The 17,093-nt window shown below is 45.7% G+C and overlaps 1 protein-coding gene across 1 annotated transcript in view; it reads right to left on the bottom strand.

Moving 5' to 3' along the window:
- The window catches only part of CD9 (CD9 molecule), a 31,491-nt gene extending 14,629 nt beyond the window's left edge, over window positions 1-16,862 (bottom strand). The window contains exons 1-2 of the mRNA XM_074935862.1: window positions 16,674-16,862; window positions 951-1,053 (exon numbers count right to left, since the gene is read on the bottom strand). Coding sequence (XP_074791963.1) covers window positions 951-1,053; window positions 16,674-16,739 — 169 coding nt within the window. The 5' untranslated portion in view covers window positions 16,740-16,862. The remainder of the gene's footprint in view (window positions 1-950; window positions 1,054-16,673) is intronic.
- Window positions 16,863-17,093: the final 231 nt, after the last annotated feature.

The raw sequence follows: 17,093 nt of genomic DNA, 5'->3' as shown, positions 1-17,093 counted from the left end.
AGCCCCCATCCCCTTTGTGAATCCACAGGGAATACAATTTTGAATAGAGGAATTTGGGACTCTTCCTACTGGTAGATGCAAGATGGTACTTCAGCTCCCTTCACACCAGCATGTAAAGGATAGGATGCAAACTCTTGGATGCAATGAATCTGTGAGCTTATGAACAAGTCCCGCAGGTTCTATGGAGGCTGCCTCATTTGAATATGTGCCAAGGCTACCAAACATATTACTGCATCAATGAGGCCCAATGTGCACAACCATGATCCTTGCTGAGACTTTCTGGTTCTGGATCATCTTCTGTGCCAAATCACGATGTTCTGGGGTTTGAAAGCTTTGACGTGAGCCTGGTCTACCAAGATTCATACATACTCTTGTTGCCTCTAAGTTCAGACTTTGGGAGCTTAGTAATAACTTTTATTGCACTGTAATTTTTTTGAGTCACTGCACAAATAGCAACTCAGTTTAGAATGAAGCTCTAGTGACTCACACCCTGCTGGAGATATAGGCCAGTTCTTGGATCCCTTCCAAGGGACTGTCCTTCATCAGCCAGTCCTCCACACAGGGAAACACATGCTCTATCTCATCAGTTCTAGAGAGGTCTCTAGGACTGGTAAGCATAGTGTAAGCACAGACACACACATCTCTAATGCCAGCCAAAGAGGCAAAACTGGTCTATTAGTGCTCTTCTTCTATGGGATATCTTAGCTCTCCATTGCATGCTAAACCAGTGTGTGCGTGTAGGCATCCACATGGTACCAAGTACCCTGAAAGAGAGGTGTGCTTATTCCAGACTCACCATATTTACCTGAACATCTTAAAATCTCAGACAACAATTGAGTATTGCACTTTGGCAAGTTGTTGTGAAGGTTAAAGAAGACCGAGCCCATTATCAGAAAGTTCTTTGTACAAAGGGAATTTATGGTACTCAAATACTTTACTTCACCGCTTACCAGTATAGAAGTTTGAGTTGTTGGATTCCATATCAAAGATACTTTTTGTCTGCGTATCAAACCGAAGCCATAGTCCAATTGCAAGGACTGCAGTTCCTAAAAGCTGTATGAGTAAAGAGAAATGTTATTAAAGAAATAAGTATTATGCTGTTACAAATGTAGATGAGGATGATAATTTTACATAATTTTTAGACTAATATTATTATTATGAAGGAGAAGGACATTGCCTTGTCATTTAATTTCCAGAACTAAAATGTTATTTTCATTTTGGCATATTTACGTTCCAACTTGGTCCTGTATTAGTCTCCAGCTTTGTACATATCCAGCAGAGTATTTCACAAGTTTAATTGCACCATAATTTACAGATCAAGCTGAATGTCATTCTTGTTCCATACTGAAGACATGTTATATTTTGGACTGTGTCAACTTGTTGGGTTATATATTTCCACTTATCCCTGAACCCCACACTGCTTTACAGAGGACCTATTGTAATCAGGTTGAATACTGAAGCATACTGATGTTTTCACACTCAAGAAAACGTTGTAATATGCTGAAGACAATGCTTTGTAGGCAGTTTTATTTCTTCCTACATGAATACCCACTAGTAATTTCAGTGAATTACGGGACTAGCCAGATTTAGGTCATGGGATGTTCTATGTTTCTAGCACAGTGGTAAAAATAAAAAAAACTCTTCATATGGACTGATGAGGTCATCAGTCCAAGTCTGCCCAGAATAAAGTAGCAGCTAAGCAAAGGAGATACATGGGCACATTGTAAGAGGGGTAGAAAATACAGAAGGCAGTGACAGAAACCATGCTGTATCCTAATCTGAAGTTCTGCATTCAAAATTGGACCCAAAAAGGTGATCTGCAAACCAAGAACCAAGTCTGTGTACCTAAGGATCCTGCCAGCCTGGCTGTGCACGTGCATACATGTGGCAAAGGACATTTAATATTCACAGACTAACCTCTGGAACAGTTGCCCTGCTTCCAAAACAAGGGGTTAGAGATTAGAGTTACAGTTTGCGGCAAGCTGAGGTGTAAACCTAACCCACACTTGCCTGCCACACAAATGTCTGTGTGTGGATCCTGTTGCCATGCACTGAAAAGTCCCCTAGTGTGTTTTCACCTATGCTGCTTTGAAATGGGAATAGATCAATGCACACTAGGAAACTTTTAGCAGCAGCAGGGTGCACAAGGACACCAACTACACAGGAGATTAGTGTGGAGTAGATTTACACCCCAGCTCTCCACAAACTAAATGTTTGTGTAGCCAAGCCCTTAGATTTTGCCTTAACATTTTCTGTGGCAAAGAGAAGTGTGTAACAGATGACTAGAACTAGTAACGGTTAAGCCTAAGGCTTAGGAAATCCCAGGGAACAGTTAAGCTAGCTAAGAGAGAACAGACTGGCATTCACAGGCTTCTGCACCCAAAAAAGACTGGAAATTGTTACAAAGGCTCAAATTATTGTCCCCTCTGCAGATAGTGCAGACAACCTGCCGCCACTGATCTCCATGGGTGCGCATGTTTCCCTCTCTCTCTCATCATATCCTTTTCCCCTGGACCCCAGTGAAACCCTGCACTGGACACATGCACAAAGAGAGGGAGCAAAAGACCCCTCTTCTTCCTGTATGTTATAGTACAGACATTTCTTGGGGGGTGGGTGGGGGTGGTGAAAGAGGTGAACTGTTGTTGCCCATATACATATTTCCTCTCCTGCAATCTCTCCCCCCAAAATGGTGGAAGTGTGTGGAGTTCCTTGAAGGAACCCTACATGGGGTGAGAGGGGGAAAAAAAAAAAGTCACTAGCAGGGGAGAATTTGGGCTTTTATTTTTAATAGCTTAGAGAGGAGTTGCAATTTAAATAGCCTCATCTCACCTCAGTGGAGATTGTCCTTAAAGAGGCTTTAAAAATACCTTAGGAGTTGGGCGGGGTGGCCAGAGAGAATGACCCAGCCTCTGAACAGCCAAAGACTGGATTTACCTGATCAGAGAAAACCACACATACCTGAAAGACCAGCACTACCTTTAAAAGCAAGCATCTGATGACCAACCTATCAAAGAGGAGCCTAAAGGTTTAGCTGGAGTGCACCATTACACATTAGTTTGTTCTCTAGGAACCAGTCACATTCAGAGACTTCCAACCCAATCAAAGATACATTAAAAGTCTTGACGCTTCAAAACCAAAGTGTAACCAGACAGACAATATTCTTCAGGTTGTACCTCAACTGAATAAGAGTATGGCCTGGTCTACACCTAAAGAGTTTTACTGGTGTCACTGTGTTAATGCGGGGTGTGATTTTTTCATATATATAATTAAGCCAGTAAAAACCCTAGTGTGTTATAAAGTTGAACAGTATAAGGTGCTTTATAACACACTAGGGTATTCTGCTTTGCTGATGATTGGCAATAAACTATACTGGTATAACTGCATCCACATGGGATGGGGAGGGGAGAGAGTTTGCCGCTTTATCTAGAATAGGTATAATAAAAGCAGTGGAAATTTTTGAAGTGTAAATAAGATTGGACTAGGCTGAAGTTCAGAAAGTTCACAGAGTTATAAAGAAAAGAGTGTCCAGGAGATAATGCTATTCTGAGATACCCCAGCACGCACAGGCAGCAAGAGTCATAATGAAGGGACTTTGAGCAAGAGCCTTCATCTCTTAGAGGGTCAGGAAATTCTCTTCTCACCCTTTTCCCCCACCATATCCGGAATGGCCAAAGAAGCAGTGTGGAGACCAAACACCCTTGCTCTGCCCCCAGACTTCACCCCTGCCCACTCCATCCCCCCCTCCCTTGCTCTCCCCCACCCTCACTCATTTTCACTGGGCTGGGGCAGGGGATGAGGGGTTGGGAGTGTGCTCCGGGGTGGAGAAGGGGGTTGGGTTGTGGAAGGGGGATGAGGGCTCCAGCTGGGGGTTTGGGCTCTGGGGTGGGGCTGAGGAGTTCAGGATGCAGGAGGGGGCTCCAGGGTGGGGCAGGGCTCCCAGCAGCACTTACCTCAGGCGGCTCCCGGGAATTGGTGACACGCCGCTCTGGCTCCTATGCACAGGATAGCCAGGGGGCTCTGCGTGCTGCTCCTGTCTGCAGGCACTGCTCCCACAGTCCCCATTGGTTGCGCAGCTCCCATGGGAGCTGCGGAGCTGAAGCCACCCTGGTCGCACCTCCACCTAGGAGCCGGAGAGACTTGCATGCTACTTCCAGGGAGGTGCATGGAGCCGACCACTGAGGCCAACCAGACTTTTAGCAGCCTGGTCAGCTGTGCTGATTGGAGCCGCCAGGGTCCCTTTTCGACCCGATGCCTGGCAACCTTACCAGGACCCTCCAATCTACCCACCACCACCCCAAATTTGGGGATTTTTCTAATTCCAATCCAAGATGAAAAATTTGGGCCTCATCTTTCAAACTGGAGACAGACTTTTCTGCTCGGCTCTATTTTTAGCTTTCTGCCTGGGAAAGGGAAGCTGTACACTGTTGGTTTTAGGCTATAAAGAGCGGACCTATACCAAATCCAAGGCCAGTTTTTAAAAACAGAAGGGAGTTTGGTTTTTTGAACCACATTCTTCCCAAATCAAAAAGATGCTTTTATGACTTGTCTGGCTACCACAACACTGTAAAACTCCAACTGGAAGGAAAACCAGTGATAATGCAAGCTATTTTATGAAATGGCATGTTTTCTACTTTGGAGCACAGTTCTACTCAAAGCAACCATAAAAATGGCATTACAGAGCTCTAAGCTTATTACCTCTCAATGACTACATATTAAAAGAGGCTCAATTTATAAGTAAAATGGATCACCAGTAAGAAAAATTATACAGTTAGAACATACTTGATGATTCTGTTGATCTCCCCCTCCACCGGTGTTGTAGAACAAAAAATAAAAAGCAGATTCAGGGAGGTATTTTGTTGGGGTCAAAAAGATGTATCTTAAGAAATGAAGGAGACAGATCTTTTGTTTGTAGCATTTTCCGACCACAATTTCCTATTCTGAATTTGTAACACAAGGTTACTAAGCCTAAACAATAAGCATATAATTTAAGCTTGTTACTTGGTGCACATAAAACACATTGTCAATCAGTTCCACTGTTTCCTCTGTATAAAGTCAGTCACTTCCCCTTTGTTTGGGTTTTTGTGTATAGCAACAGGAGAGAGAAAAGAAGACTTTTCTTTTTTTAAAGGCAAGAACAATGCAACTGTTAACCCTCCCAAAATTGACAGGTTAAATCTAGAGACGGTATAGAAACCCAAAGTTAACTTTTTAAACATAATATATTTAATTCTTCTATTAACTTAAGTTGAAATCCACTGTACCTGCAAAACTTGGACAGATCCTGTTATGGGAACAGGCCTGTCATAGACACTGTGTCAAGCCTAAACAAAAACAGGAGTTAAACTGATATCCAACTTGATGGCTGAAAAAGAATTCTAATCCCTAAAGAGGGCACTAGTAATGGCAGGAACTTGACTTTTTAAGAGTTCTCTTCTTTGTCATTTGTATTAAGGCTGCTAAGCATCCAATTGCTTCCTCCAAAATCCATCCCTAGTCATCTTTCACTTCTTACAACAGCAGCTTTGTCCTCCAGAACTTGCATTACTCCTCAATCCATTTTACTACAGCTAAATTGTTTTCCTTGCATGTTACTCTTACTACATCACCCCTCTTCTTAATCCCTGCACTGGCTTCCAGTCATTTTCTGTATCAAATGTAAACCCCCCTTTGTTGCTTTCCAGGCTGTGCTCCTGTATATGTATTCTTGTCTCCTACTGTGGCCCACAACATGCCCTTTCTTCTCCCAGTTGCACGCACCTTGACACTCTCCTAGCCTCCACTTCCTTCCTGCATCAGCGTCCCCGCGTAACCGCAGTCTTGGAAATTCCTCCTCTGAGCTCACCTCAGTTCTGTTAGCTTTCCAATGCTGAGTACCGCTTTATTATTCCTGTAAGGCCCCGCTCCCACAAACTCTTTGTTTTGTTTAAAATTTTACACACACACGCTATAGTCCACACAAAGGTTATCGTGGTATTTACTGTTTTTACTCTAATCCATTTTGACACTGCTTTTTTGCTCCTTTACCGTGCATAGCCATTCTGGATTTTCAACTTATTTGGACCAGAGTCCCAGACCTGCGTTATTTTTTCTGTAGAAAACCCATGTACACCTATAATGTTCCAGAGTGGAGTTACTAGATAACTGGGTTTTGACAGAACAGATTATTCTGGATAACCAATCTTGAGGAAGATAAGGGGAAGGCGGGGGGGGGGGGGGGAAGAATAGCTCTATGACTGAGCTGAATGTTAGATGAAAGTTATAAAGCTGAGATGGTATACAAACTGTTTTCACCTCTCCTTGAAAACACTTTGTATTTGAAACTTTCCTTAAAAACGTAAAAGGCCTCATTAGCAAAGTGTTATGTTAATTGAACAAGGAGATATCAGGGTATAAAAAAAAAATTACTTATTCCAAGTTTTATTCATTTATCTTGTGCAAGAACAAGTATACTATGTTAGGAGGTCAGGCAATTAGTTTTGGAGTTAATCACTGAAGTAGTTTGAGCCTCTTGGATCTCCAATGAAGGATTTAAGTTCAGAAGGGATCTCCTGGTCTTGAGAAGGGCATGACCTTCGCAGGCACAGGTTGTGAGGGTCAGCTGGTACAAGAAACACAGACACATACAGTGGAGCCTGTGAGCTTTTGGACAGAGGCAACTCCGGTTCCAGAAGCTCAAAGATATCCTAAAAGTAAGGTCTCAAGGTTGGCAGATGATGTTTAGATGGGTTAGTTAAGTGCAGTTTCTTCCTTAGAGCTTGCAAGGTATACAGAATTTACTTGTGGGCCTTCTGTATTTGCTGCTACAGAACCAAGCTCCACGATGACCATTACTGACCTCTCCACTACCTCAATCACATGCAGACTATGGAGCTTGTCACTCCATAGGCACCGCCTGCATAAGATCTATTAGAGCTATGGTTCAAAGAACTTACCAACTCTGAAGAAACCTGTGTAATTAATTTAAAAGTTTTATAAGTCGTAACTCCTGTTTAAAAGCTTGACATATGCTGACAAAGTGGCTAGGTTAGATTTTATGAAAGGGATAAGGGATTGCTCCACTCAACATTGCATCTGAGTACCTTATCGAAGAAAAAGAAAGAAATCTAAGAGTAAATCTCTACCTTTTGTTCCACCCCATCATCAGCAAGAGTGTGTTATAAGTTATTGTACCCTGTGAAGGCAAGGGCCCAGAAGTGGATTTTACTTTTCAATTTGCAGGTGACAAAATAAGTTAGTTCTTCCAATCTCTTCAAAACAACAGAGTTCCACAGTTGTGGAACAGCTTCTGAAAAATCTGTCTGAGACTATGTTTACACTACAGAGCCTACCCCAGCATAACTATGTCAGCACAGTTATCGTCCCTACAGAGCCTACACAAACAGATGGGGGTTGTCTGTCAAGGTAGGAACACCACCTCCCTGAATGATGTTAGCTGTGTTGACAGAAGCCCTCTTCCACCAACACAGCTGTCTTTAAACTGGGGGATTTGTCGGCATAGCTAGGTCAGTCACAGGTGCAGTTATTGCACATCCTTCACTGACGCAGCATACCAGTATTACTTTAAGTGTAGACCAAGCCTCGTGTGCGCAAATCTCCATCTAGGGGTTGAAAGCTCCATTGTTCCAGAGCAAGGGTAGTCAACAGGCGGCCCAAGGGCCAAATCCAAACTGCCAGATGCTTTTGAACAGACCGCAAAATGTTTTTATTTATGTATCATTATTGTTATTATTTTTGTATTATTTTCTCTGGAGTCTGGACCTTGACCAAGAAATTTGGACCGTGACAAAAAATTATTGATTACCCCTGTTCCAGAGGGACATAGCTGTCGCATGGGTCATGGACTTGAAATGAAGGACCATCTCACTTTAACCTTTCTGTGCCTCAGTTTCCTCTCCCACCCTTTGTCTGTGGCATCTATTTAGACTGCAAGCTCTTCAGAGCAGGGACTGTCCCTTACTATGTGTATGTAGAGGTATTAACATAACATGGCCCCACCCTCTGATGGAGCTCCCGTAATACAAATAATAAACTTGCTGGGATTAATCATGTGCAGGGCTTTTGAAGATAAAGGACTAAAACCTTAAATTAGGCAAATCAACAAGGGAAGGAGAGAGCAGACTAGGCTGATGTGTGCCAGAACCCTTGTGATTTACAATGAATGGCAGAGTATAGTGCCCAACAGAAGGTCCATGAGAACTCCTGGGTACTTTCCAATGCCTATGAAAGGTGTGTATGTCTCTGGATAAGTGGGTTTGGGAGGAATGGATCAGGGGAGAGAGGGACCCTTCCACTGTCATTCAGATGGCATTAGAAAGTGGTCATTCTCTATGCGCCTAGGCTCCCTTTTCAAAGCTTATTAAAAGCTCACTGCACTTTGGAGTGCAAAGCCCTAGAGCTGCCAAAATTTGAAATGAATGCCATTTAGTGATATATATTTGATTAAAATCAAATTTGGGAAATTAATCTGGAGGCAAAGGAAGTGAGACTGTGGCAGTGCATTGCAGTCAGTAAAAACCAGAGTATTTCCACAGCTGTGAGCATCATAGTGCTGCACGTAGCAGAATTAGGAGGAGAAAGATGGAGGGGAGGGGAAGAGTATCAATAATCATTTTTGGCTACTACTTGTCTGTTTTTTCCAGGCATCACTAAATGACCATTCCTCATTTAAGGCTATCCAAAAGCATGCCCTCCCCTCCCCACCTTAAGAATGTGAGTGTAGAGTAAGTCAGTATGGTCCCTCCTCCCCACCTTCAAAACAAGAAAACTACCAAAACATTTACCTCAAACTTTCCACTGGTACAGAAACCAAAACAACCTCTACTCCCACATATGCATGCCTATATACTGCCTTGAGCCAAGACCAGACATGATACTGCAAAGCATGTAGAAAGAAGTTTTGAGATTATTGTGAGCAATTTAGGAACATTCCTGGTTTTGAACATACTAAAACTGCTGGCTCACTGTAGACAAGAAAAGAAAATCACGGATAAGGAAAATCAAATAAGGGTTTTGAATGGACTGAGACTGAGCCTGAGCCTTAATAATGGCATCACTATCCACAGCAGTATGACTTTCCAAGCTTCTGAGATGCATAATGCATATCTGGCAATTATAAAAGAGTGAGCAACTGTTTATTACGAACATGTTTAACCCTACTTTGCTTTGAAAATTTATGGGTTGGAAAAAAAGATGTTTTCTTTCTCATTAAGCAAGGTCTAGTTTCAAGAGTGTTATTTGCAAAGTTAATGCAATGCCTACTGTACTGCAACAGCATTTACTGCAATAAAATGGTGTGACATTACCAGGAATTCTTGAACCAAAGCCAAGACTAGTGGCCATTTTACACAAGTTACTATTCAGAAGTCAGTCTACTGATTTTACATTTATTTAAAATTGCAAATTAGAATTAAAACTGCTAGAAATCTAAATATAGATAATTTCACATCAGATTTCTCCGGGCAATATACTGCAATTGTGTTCCTGATTTTCCACAACATTTTATATGGAATTCAAGTACGTACACTGGAAGTTAACGTATCCGTTCAATTGAACACAAGTAGTATTTTGATTCAGGCTCTACAGCCCATGACTAAGTCAACAGCCTTGACCATTACACAAGGCAGAGAGAAAATATTTTACAAAAATGCTTGGGCTGGTTTGTTTTTTGCTAAATGCCTCTGCTCTGTGAGAAATAAATTTTCCCCCACTTATTTGAGTGGCTTAAGGCAGGGGTTCTCAGCCTTTTCCTTTCTGAGGCCCCACCAACGTGCTATAAAAACCTCCATGGCCCGCCGGTGACACAACAGGTGTTTTTCTGCATATCCAGTAGATTAAAAGCCAGGGCTGGCGTTAGGGCAGGGGCAGGCAAACTTTTTGGCCAGAGGGCCACATCAGGTTTCCAAAATTGTATGGAGGGCTGGTTAGGGGAGGCTGTGTCTCCCCAAACAGCCAGACGTGGCCCGGCCCCCACCTCGTATCCGACCACCCCACTTCTCACCCCCTGACGCCCCATCTACCACCCTCTGCTCCCTGACTACCCCTGGGCTCGCCACCCCTGACTGCCCCCTGCCGCCCCATTCAAACCCCACCCCCATTCCTGACTTGCTCCCCGGGACCCCTGCCCCATCCAAGCCTCCTGTACCCCACCCTCTGACTGCCCCAACCCCTATCCATACACACCCCAACCACTCCCTCCCCCCCCACTCCCCTGCCCTCTATCCAACCCCCCCCCCCCCATGGACTTTGGCGTTAGCCCCACGCAGCTTGGATTCGGCTTTCTGCCCTGAGCCCCAGGGAGTCTAACGCTGGCCCTGCTCTCTAGTCTATTTTAGTAACCTCCCTAAAACCTGCTCCCAGCTTCCTAGGGGCTCCTGGACCCCTGGTTGAGAACCATTGGCTCAAGGAAGTCTGTTCTAAATTTGTCAATACACTTTGAAGAGGCTGGCTGTTTTTCATACAATCATAGAAATGCAGGACTGGTAGGGACCTTGAAAAGTCATCAAGTCCAACCCACCGCACTATGGTACAACAAACAGATGAACTAAGTGCTCTGTCACAAAGTGAATCAGACATACCCTGAAGAAAGGAAGAAGCCTCCAAAGTCCAATCTTACCATTAACCACAGGAGAGCGACGTAACTTACATTGACTTAAACGATAGTGTAGACAAGGCCTAAGTGAACTTAGCATCAGCATCAGGAACTAACATTAAAAACTCTTGGTGGCATAAAATTTTTGCTTCTTCCAAACAACATTACTTCAGTGTTAACAATGAAGTTATTTGGACATTCAGTACATTAAACTTATGGTGAACATTTTTTATATACAGGACAAAAATTTTAAGAGCCCCTAAGGGCTTCTGAAAAATCTCAACTTAAGTTGTTTAGGAACACAAGTCCAACTGACTTCAAACCCCGATGGAGGAGTTTAGCCTAGTCAAAACATGTCAGCTTTTCTGATTTCTGGAAGTGCCATACATCAGAAGGTGGTGATTGTTGCAAATATAGTACTCCCTCTCCCAAGTTATTTTTAGCATCGGTTCCCTCTTTTTAACTCTCCCCCATACTATGCGTTCTCTCTCTCCCCCTCACTCCCTTCACTTCTTTTCCTCCAACTTCTTTCCTCTCTCACCAATTCCAGCTGCTGTGCTCCCTGGCTCCCCCATCACACTTAAGAGAATTGGTGGCTCCAACTGGTCTGCTCCCAGGTCCTTCCAACACCAGTGCCTGGGCCACAGGCTGCTCCCTAGCTCCATTCCAAGTAGCCTGTCACTATGCACCCGTGGAATTACCCAAGCCCAGTTATAGAATTTCAAGACAAACATTTGGCTATGTAAGCTAAGTATTTTTAAGGAGCCACTCATAAGTGTGGTTAAGGCCACACACCCCACTACACTGCTGAAGAACAGGAATCTATAAGGCCTTATTATCTACATTCAGAGTTGCACCAGTTTAACTAAAGGTACAGTTTAAAACCAATTTACAAGCCTAATGTAAACACCAAAATAATGGCAGTAAGAGCTGTGAGCCTCTCAGGAAATTCCCTCACCTGGAGGGAAAAAAAGGAGAGCATGGTTGAATCACCATCCTCTTCATATCTTTCAGATTGGGTGGGGAAACCCTTGAAAGTTCAATATTCAAAGAGGGAAAGTGCCAGAATGAAACCACACCCTATAATTAGGTGAATAAGCTTAATTAAGTGGCACAGTCATCCTTGACGTTGTGGGGGGAGGCGGGGGAAAGAAATTAAGAGGCATCTGCTTAACTACCATTTTCAGTAGCTAGCCAAACTGATTCTAGTACAGTCTTTATGAGCTTGATCTCTCATGTGCAGATTTCCTAGGGATTCATAGTCCTCAGCCTGGGTCACAATGCGCCTGTACACCTGTGTTTAAAAACAGTCTTTAAAACAGCTTTAAGGCAAGGGTACCTCAGTCCAATTCTAAGGTAGATGATATGAAATTGACTGACATTTAACTCAAGACTCCTCATTAGATAAAGTTATTTACAGTGGCTGAGAATGATCACTCACTTTCCCCAGCATGCACCCACGCATCCCCCCCTGCGCAAGTTGTGCCCTGTATGAGTGGACCCTCTTTTAAGAGCTAAGGATTATTAGTTAAGGCTTGTGGAGTTGCTTCAGATTAACTGTTCCTCATTAACTACACGGAGGGACACTCTTTGAACTTGTCTACAGGGGAGGGGAAGTGGAAGTAGCCTACTGTTTACCGCTACCAGTTAACACATCTAAAAACTACAGACGGCCTAGTCTTCTCTGGGAAGTTACCTCATGTTAGCTAACATGAGGTAACAGGAATACGGATTTTTCCCCTAGTGAAGACAAGGCTAAAGAGCTTACAGTCTACATACTTTTCTTTCCTTTCCCCATTCCCAATTCACTGACACCACCCTAACTCTTTATCTTCTACAAAGCCTGGTAAAATGTAGATCTAGAAGCTAATCCTAAGGGTCAGTAAAGTGGTGCTATGCTGTAGCATAGAATGGGGAAGAGCTCCCTAGCTAAGGGCATTTCACTGTAAATACCCTGCCAGTCCTCATGGTTAAACTAAGGAGCTGTTAAATTGAGCACCTTCGCTGATCTCACCTGCTGTGGCAGCACATCCAGAGAGAAGTGCTTTCTACCATTTATAGATTTAAACACATGCCTTAAATTGCATGCAAATCACAGAGCATAGCAGCCCGCTGCACTATGAGCTAGTGGAAGCGTAGGAGTAGTTTTACAGAGTAACTTCATGTAGAATCATGCATTCTGGTAATCCAGACTTCAGGTAGACACCATTATGTAAAATACTAGAATTTGAATTCATAATTTGTTTACCAGATTAAATTTTGTTCCCATCTTCCCATCCTCCAAACCCAGGTTAATGTTTAGTGAATATCAGATGTGGAATCACATTTTACAGTTGAGATATGCAGAGACTCTGAATCCAATTACTTTCAAACTCTCTCTCTCTCTCTGCAGGAGATTATAAATCTAGATGTTCCCAACGATCAAGTGTTTTGATTTGGCTAGTTATAGGGCTAGAATTTGTAGTTTGTGCCTGACAAAATCAGAGATTGTATTCAAGGCCATCTACATAAACAGATTACTAGTGAGGTGTATTTTACTGAACACATGCAGTTGTCTTTTCCCTTCTAGTACTGCATTTACTCACAGAGTTCTCTTTTCCAGGTTTCACTATTACTACTAGTCTGCATGTCTTTAAGAATCAAAAAGACACTTCATGAATTTTTGAGCGTAGCTTTTTGAGGGGAGGAAGGAAAGAGGTGTGGGGTGTTGGCTGAAACTTGATTATTTTTTAAATAATGGATCTTTTCTTTTCCTTTTTGAAAAGAGACATATAGGAAGTTGTACCCAGATCTGATTCCCTTTGAGTCACATCTGACCTTATTCCCCAGACATTTACAATGAACCTACAGCAGGGTCTATTACCTTCCCTTTGTTGCACTCATGTTTGTTCTAGAGGCCAAGACAGAAGATTTGTATTTAGCAGTGTAAACAGCCAAAATACAGATGTTCTCTGACTGTTTAAATAGAAGCCACAGGGAACGGATATAAAAATTTTGAGAGGCCACAGCTTCTAAATGATAGTTTCCGGAGATATTGCTTTGCAGTCTACCCTAGCGCTTTGCAGTGCTCCCTGGCTTTCATTTCTGTTGTCTTGCTCTCATAAAATAACTTTGGACTTCCTGGGCACATGGCACTCTGAGAATGCACTGTTAAGTATGTCCCAGAGAGAAGCTGCCAGCTTCAAGTGAAGATTCCACCAGCAAGCAGCATGAGTTTAAACCAGGGGTGGGCAAACTTTTGTATGGAGGGCCGGTTAGGGGAGGCTGTGCCTCCTCAAACAGCCAGGCATGGCCTGGCCCACACCCCCTATCCGACTCCCCCCTGCTTCTCACCCCGACGGCCCCCCAGGGACTCCTGCCCCATCCAACACCCCGTCCCACTGCACAGCACAGAGCACCAGGTCAGGCCGCGGCTCTGCAGCTGCGCTGCCGCCCAGAGCATAGGCGTCAACTTTTCCCGGTGCCGGTGGGTGCTCGACCACCCCCGCCCCTGGCCACACCCTGACTCCACCCCACCCCACCCCCATTCCAACCCCTTCCCCAGAGTCCCCGCCCCAACTCCATCACCTCTCTGCCCCTATTGGACTCCTTCCCCAAATCCCCGCCCCAGCCCCGCCTCTTACCCGAGTGCACTGCCTTCCCGCTCCTCCCCCTCCCTCCCAGCGCTTGCCACTGGGCAACAGCTGTTTCGCAGCAGCAAGCGCTGGGAGCTAGGGGGAAAAGCGGGAATGCGGCACGCTCAGGGGAGGAGGCAAAGCAGAGGCGAGCTGGGGGGGGGGGGATTTTTCCCTGGGGGTGCTCCAGCCCCAGAGCACCCACGGAGTTAGCACCTATGGGTGGCACAGTGAGCGAAGGCTGTCGGGGAGGGGGAACAGCAGGGGAGGGGTCAGGGGCTCGCCTCCCGGGCCAGGAGCTCAAGGGCCAGGCAGGAGGGCCCTGCGATCCAGATGTGGTCCACGGGCCGTAGTTTGCTCACCTCTGGTTTAAACTCAAAGGAAACAAATGTGTCTTAATTGTGTGTGTCTGTTACCATGGGAACTTATATACGCCACTGGTTCCCCTCCCCGATGTTAAAAAGCAGGCTACCTGGTATGCTTCTATTACATTTCTGTAGAAGCATGGGTAGAAATTGAAGTGAAATTCAATTTTAAAAAATGAACTGAGGCTATACAATGGGATGAGAAGTCTGGAAACCAATAATATTCATATGCAACAAGGCTGATAAAACATACTAGGTGAGAGGCAAGTTTTCAATGTATAATTGTAGCCAAAAAAAAAAAAAAGAAGACAGCTTTGATCTGCATACAGAACTCTCTCATGGCAGAGATACACATGCAGTGTATTTTACACAGCATACATTTTCAAACTAAAGCAATACTTAGATTAGGATTTTCTTCAGCAGATACTGAAGATGTCTCTTTAAAAGTATACAATTAAGAAAGGTTAAAGCCTTGGTTCAACATTACAAATCACTTTCTGCTTGTAATCAAATCTACTAGCCTATGGAAAACAAGTCTCCCAAGGTAAATGGATCATCAATAGTCTGCACTATAGCAAGGAATTTTAAAATCCACTGCATGGGATAAGTTTCAGAGTAGCAGCCATGTTAGTCTGTATTCGCAAAAAGAAAAGGAGTACTTGTCGCACCTTAGAGACGAACAAATTTATTTGAGCATAAGCTTTCGTGAGCTACAGCTCACTTCATCGGATGCATTCAGTGGAAAATACAGTGGGGAGATTTTATATACACAGAGAACATGAAACAATGGGTGTTACCATACACACTGTAACCAGAGTGATCAGGTAAGGTGAGCTATTACCAGGCGGGGGGGGGGGAAACCTTTTGTAGTGATAATCAAGGTGGGCCATTTCCAGCCATATCCCCACCCACCTCCTTCTCGATTAGGGTTCTACCAGTTTGCTGGCACTCATTTAAAATTCAAGTTCTAGAAGGTCAATTACTTTCTGGGAGTTTGGTTCCCTCCCCCACTCATGCAATTATGTAAAGTTAGCAAATGTCTATCTAAATCACTACCTGGCTTTTTCTCAAATCCAGGCTTGGGAAAAAGTGGCTAAATGGAGCTGACTGGCAGGTACGGTATGTTAAAACTGGACGGTCTGACGTCCCGCAGGCCTTGGGTGAGCCTGCCGCCTGAGTGTTGTGTGTTTATACACTAAAGTGGGCAGGCCGCCAGCGGCTGGCTGCTGCCCCACTCGCTGCTTCCCGGGAGCGCTGCCACCCTGCAGCCCCACCCTGGATTATTGGCGCCGCGGCGACCAAGGGAAGGGTGGGGTCGGGGAGGAGAAAAGCAGGAGCCCGAGACACCCCTTGAAGACCCAATACATTCTCCCACTGGAGCACATCTAATGCCCCCCCCCCGCCCCGCCAGTTTCTGCAGTTCGGCTCCGTTTACAAATGAAAACAAACTGGGGGCTGACCGTGCTCGCACCCTGTGAGACTGGGGGGGGGGGGGGCCGCAGGAGAAAGAGGGTCTCTCCAACGGGAAGGGAGAGGAATTGAGAGCGCGAACTGAAGCTGCTCTGGAAGGCGACTCCTCTCCACCGCCACCCGAAGGAGGAGGCGCCCACGCCCGGGGGCACGGCCAAGGCGCGACGCTCCCAACCAAGGCGGCCTGTCCCGGGGGGGCGGGGGAAGAGAGAAGCAGGTTTGCCCGAGCGTCCGGGCGGGAGGGAGTCTTCCCACGTGCCCCTCCCTCCCGTCAGCAGCAGGGAGCGGAGGCTTCCCCGGGCGAGGCTGGGCGCAGCCTGCACAGAGCTGCCACCCGAACGCTCGCCGCGGGGCCGAGCCCGGACGCCGCCCGCTGGGGCGCCCTGCCCAGAGAGCAGCGGCCCCTCGACCCGGGAAGCGCCGGCACCGCTTGGCTAGCCGGCCCCGGCAGGGAAAAGCCGGAATCCCCCGCGGGCGGGGAAGAGACCGACTCTCCTCTTCCTCTAGGGGGACCCACCGCTGGGGGCACTGACTGCCCGCTCTGGGGGGAGCATGGGTTCACGGCACCATCCTTCCCTCCCGAGCCGCACCCGGCCGGGTTCCTGCCCCAGGGGTGGGGGCGCGCTGGGCTCTTACCCAGAAAATGAAGTTGAAGCCGAAGAGCAGGTACTTGATGCACTTGGTGCCCCCTTTCACTGGCATCTTGCTGGAGGGTCTGGGGCACTGGACAGCTGCTGCGGGGCTTGGCGGACGGAACGGGACGCAGCAAAGAGACTTTCAAAAGTGCCACTCCTTAAATCCGGGTTTCTGTAGAGCAGTTCCGTGCACCTCCCCCAGGCTGCCCAGCCCAGCCCCCTTTTCCATTCCTCTGACTGCCCTGCCCCTCTCCCTACCCTCTAGCCCTGCCCCTCTTGTACCTACCCTGCCCTCTGGCCAGTCCCCTCCCACTATCCCTGCCTTGCCTCTCTCTCTGCCTCTCCTCTACCCTTCCCTCCCCTGCACCTGCCTCTCTGCCTAGCCATCTCTGCACAACGCTATGCCACCTTTGTGCGCCCT

The sequence above is a fragment of the Natator depressus genome, chromosome 1 (assembly GCF_965152275.1).
Source record: "Natator depressus isolate rNatDep1 chromosome 1, rNatDep2.hap1, whole genome shotgun sequence".
In the NCBI taxonomy this organism is placed as follows: Eukaryota; Metazoa; Chordata; order Testudines; family Cheloniidae; genus Natator; species Natator depressus.
Note: the sequence above shows the minus strand (reverse complement) of the source record. Positions and strands in the feature narration are given on the sequence as shown.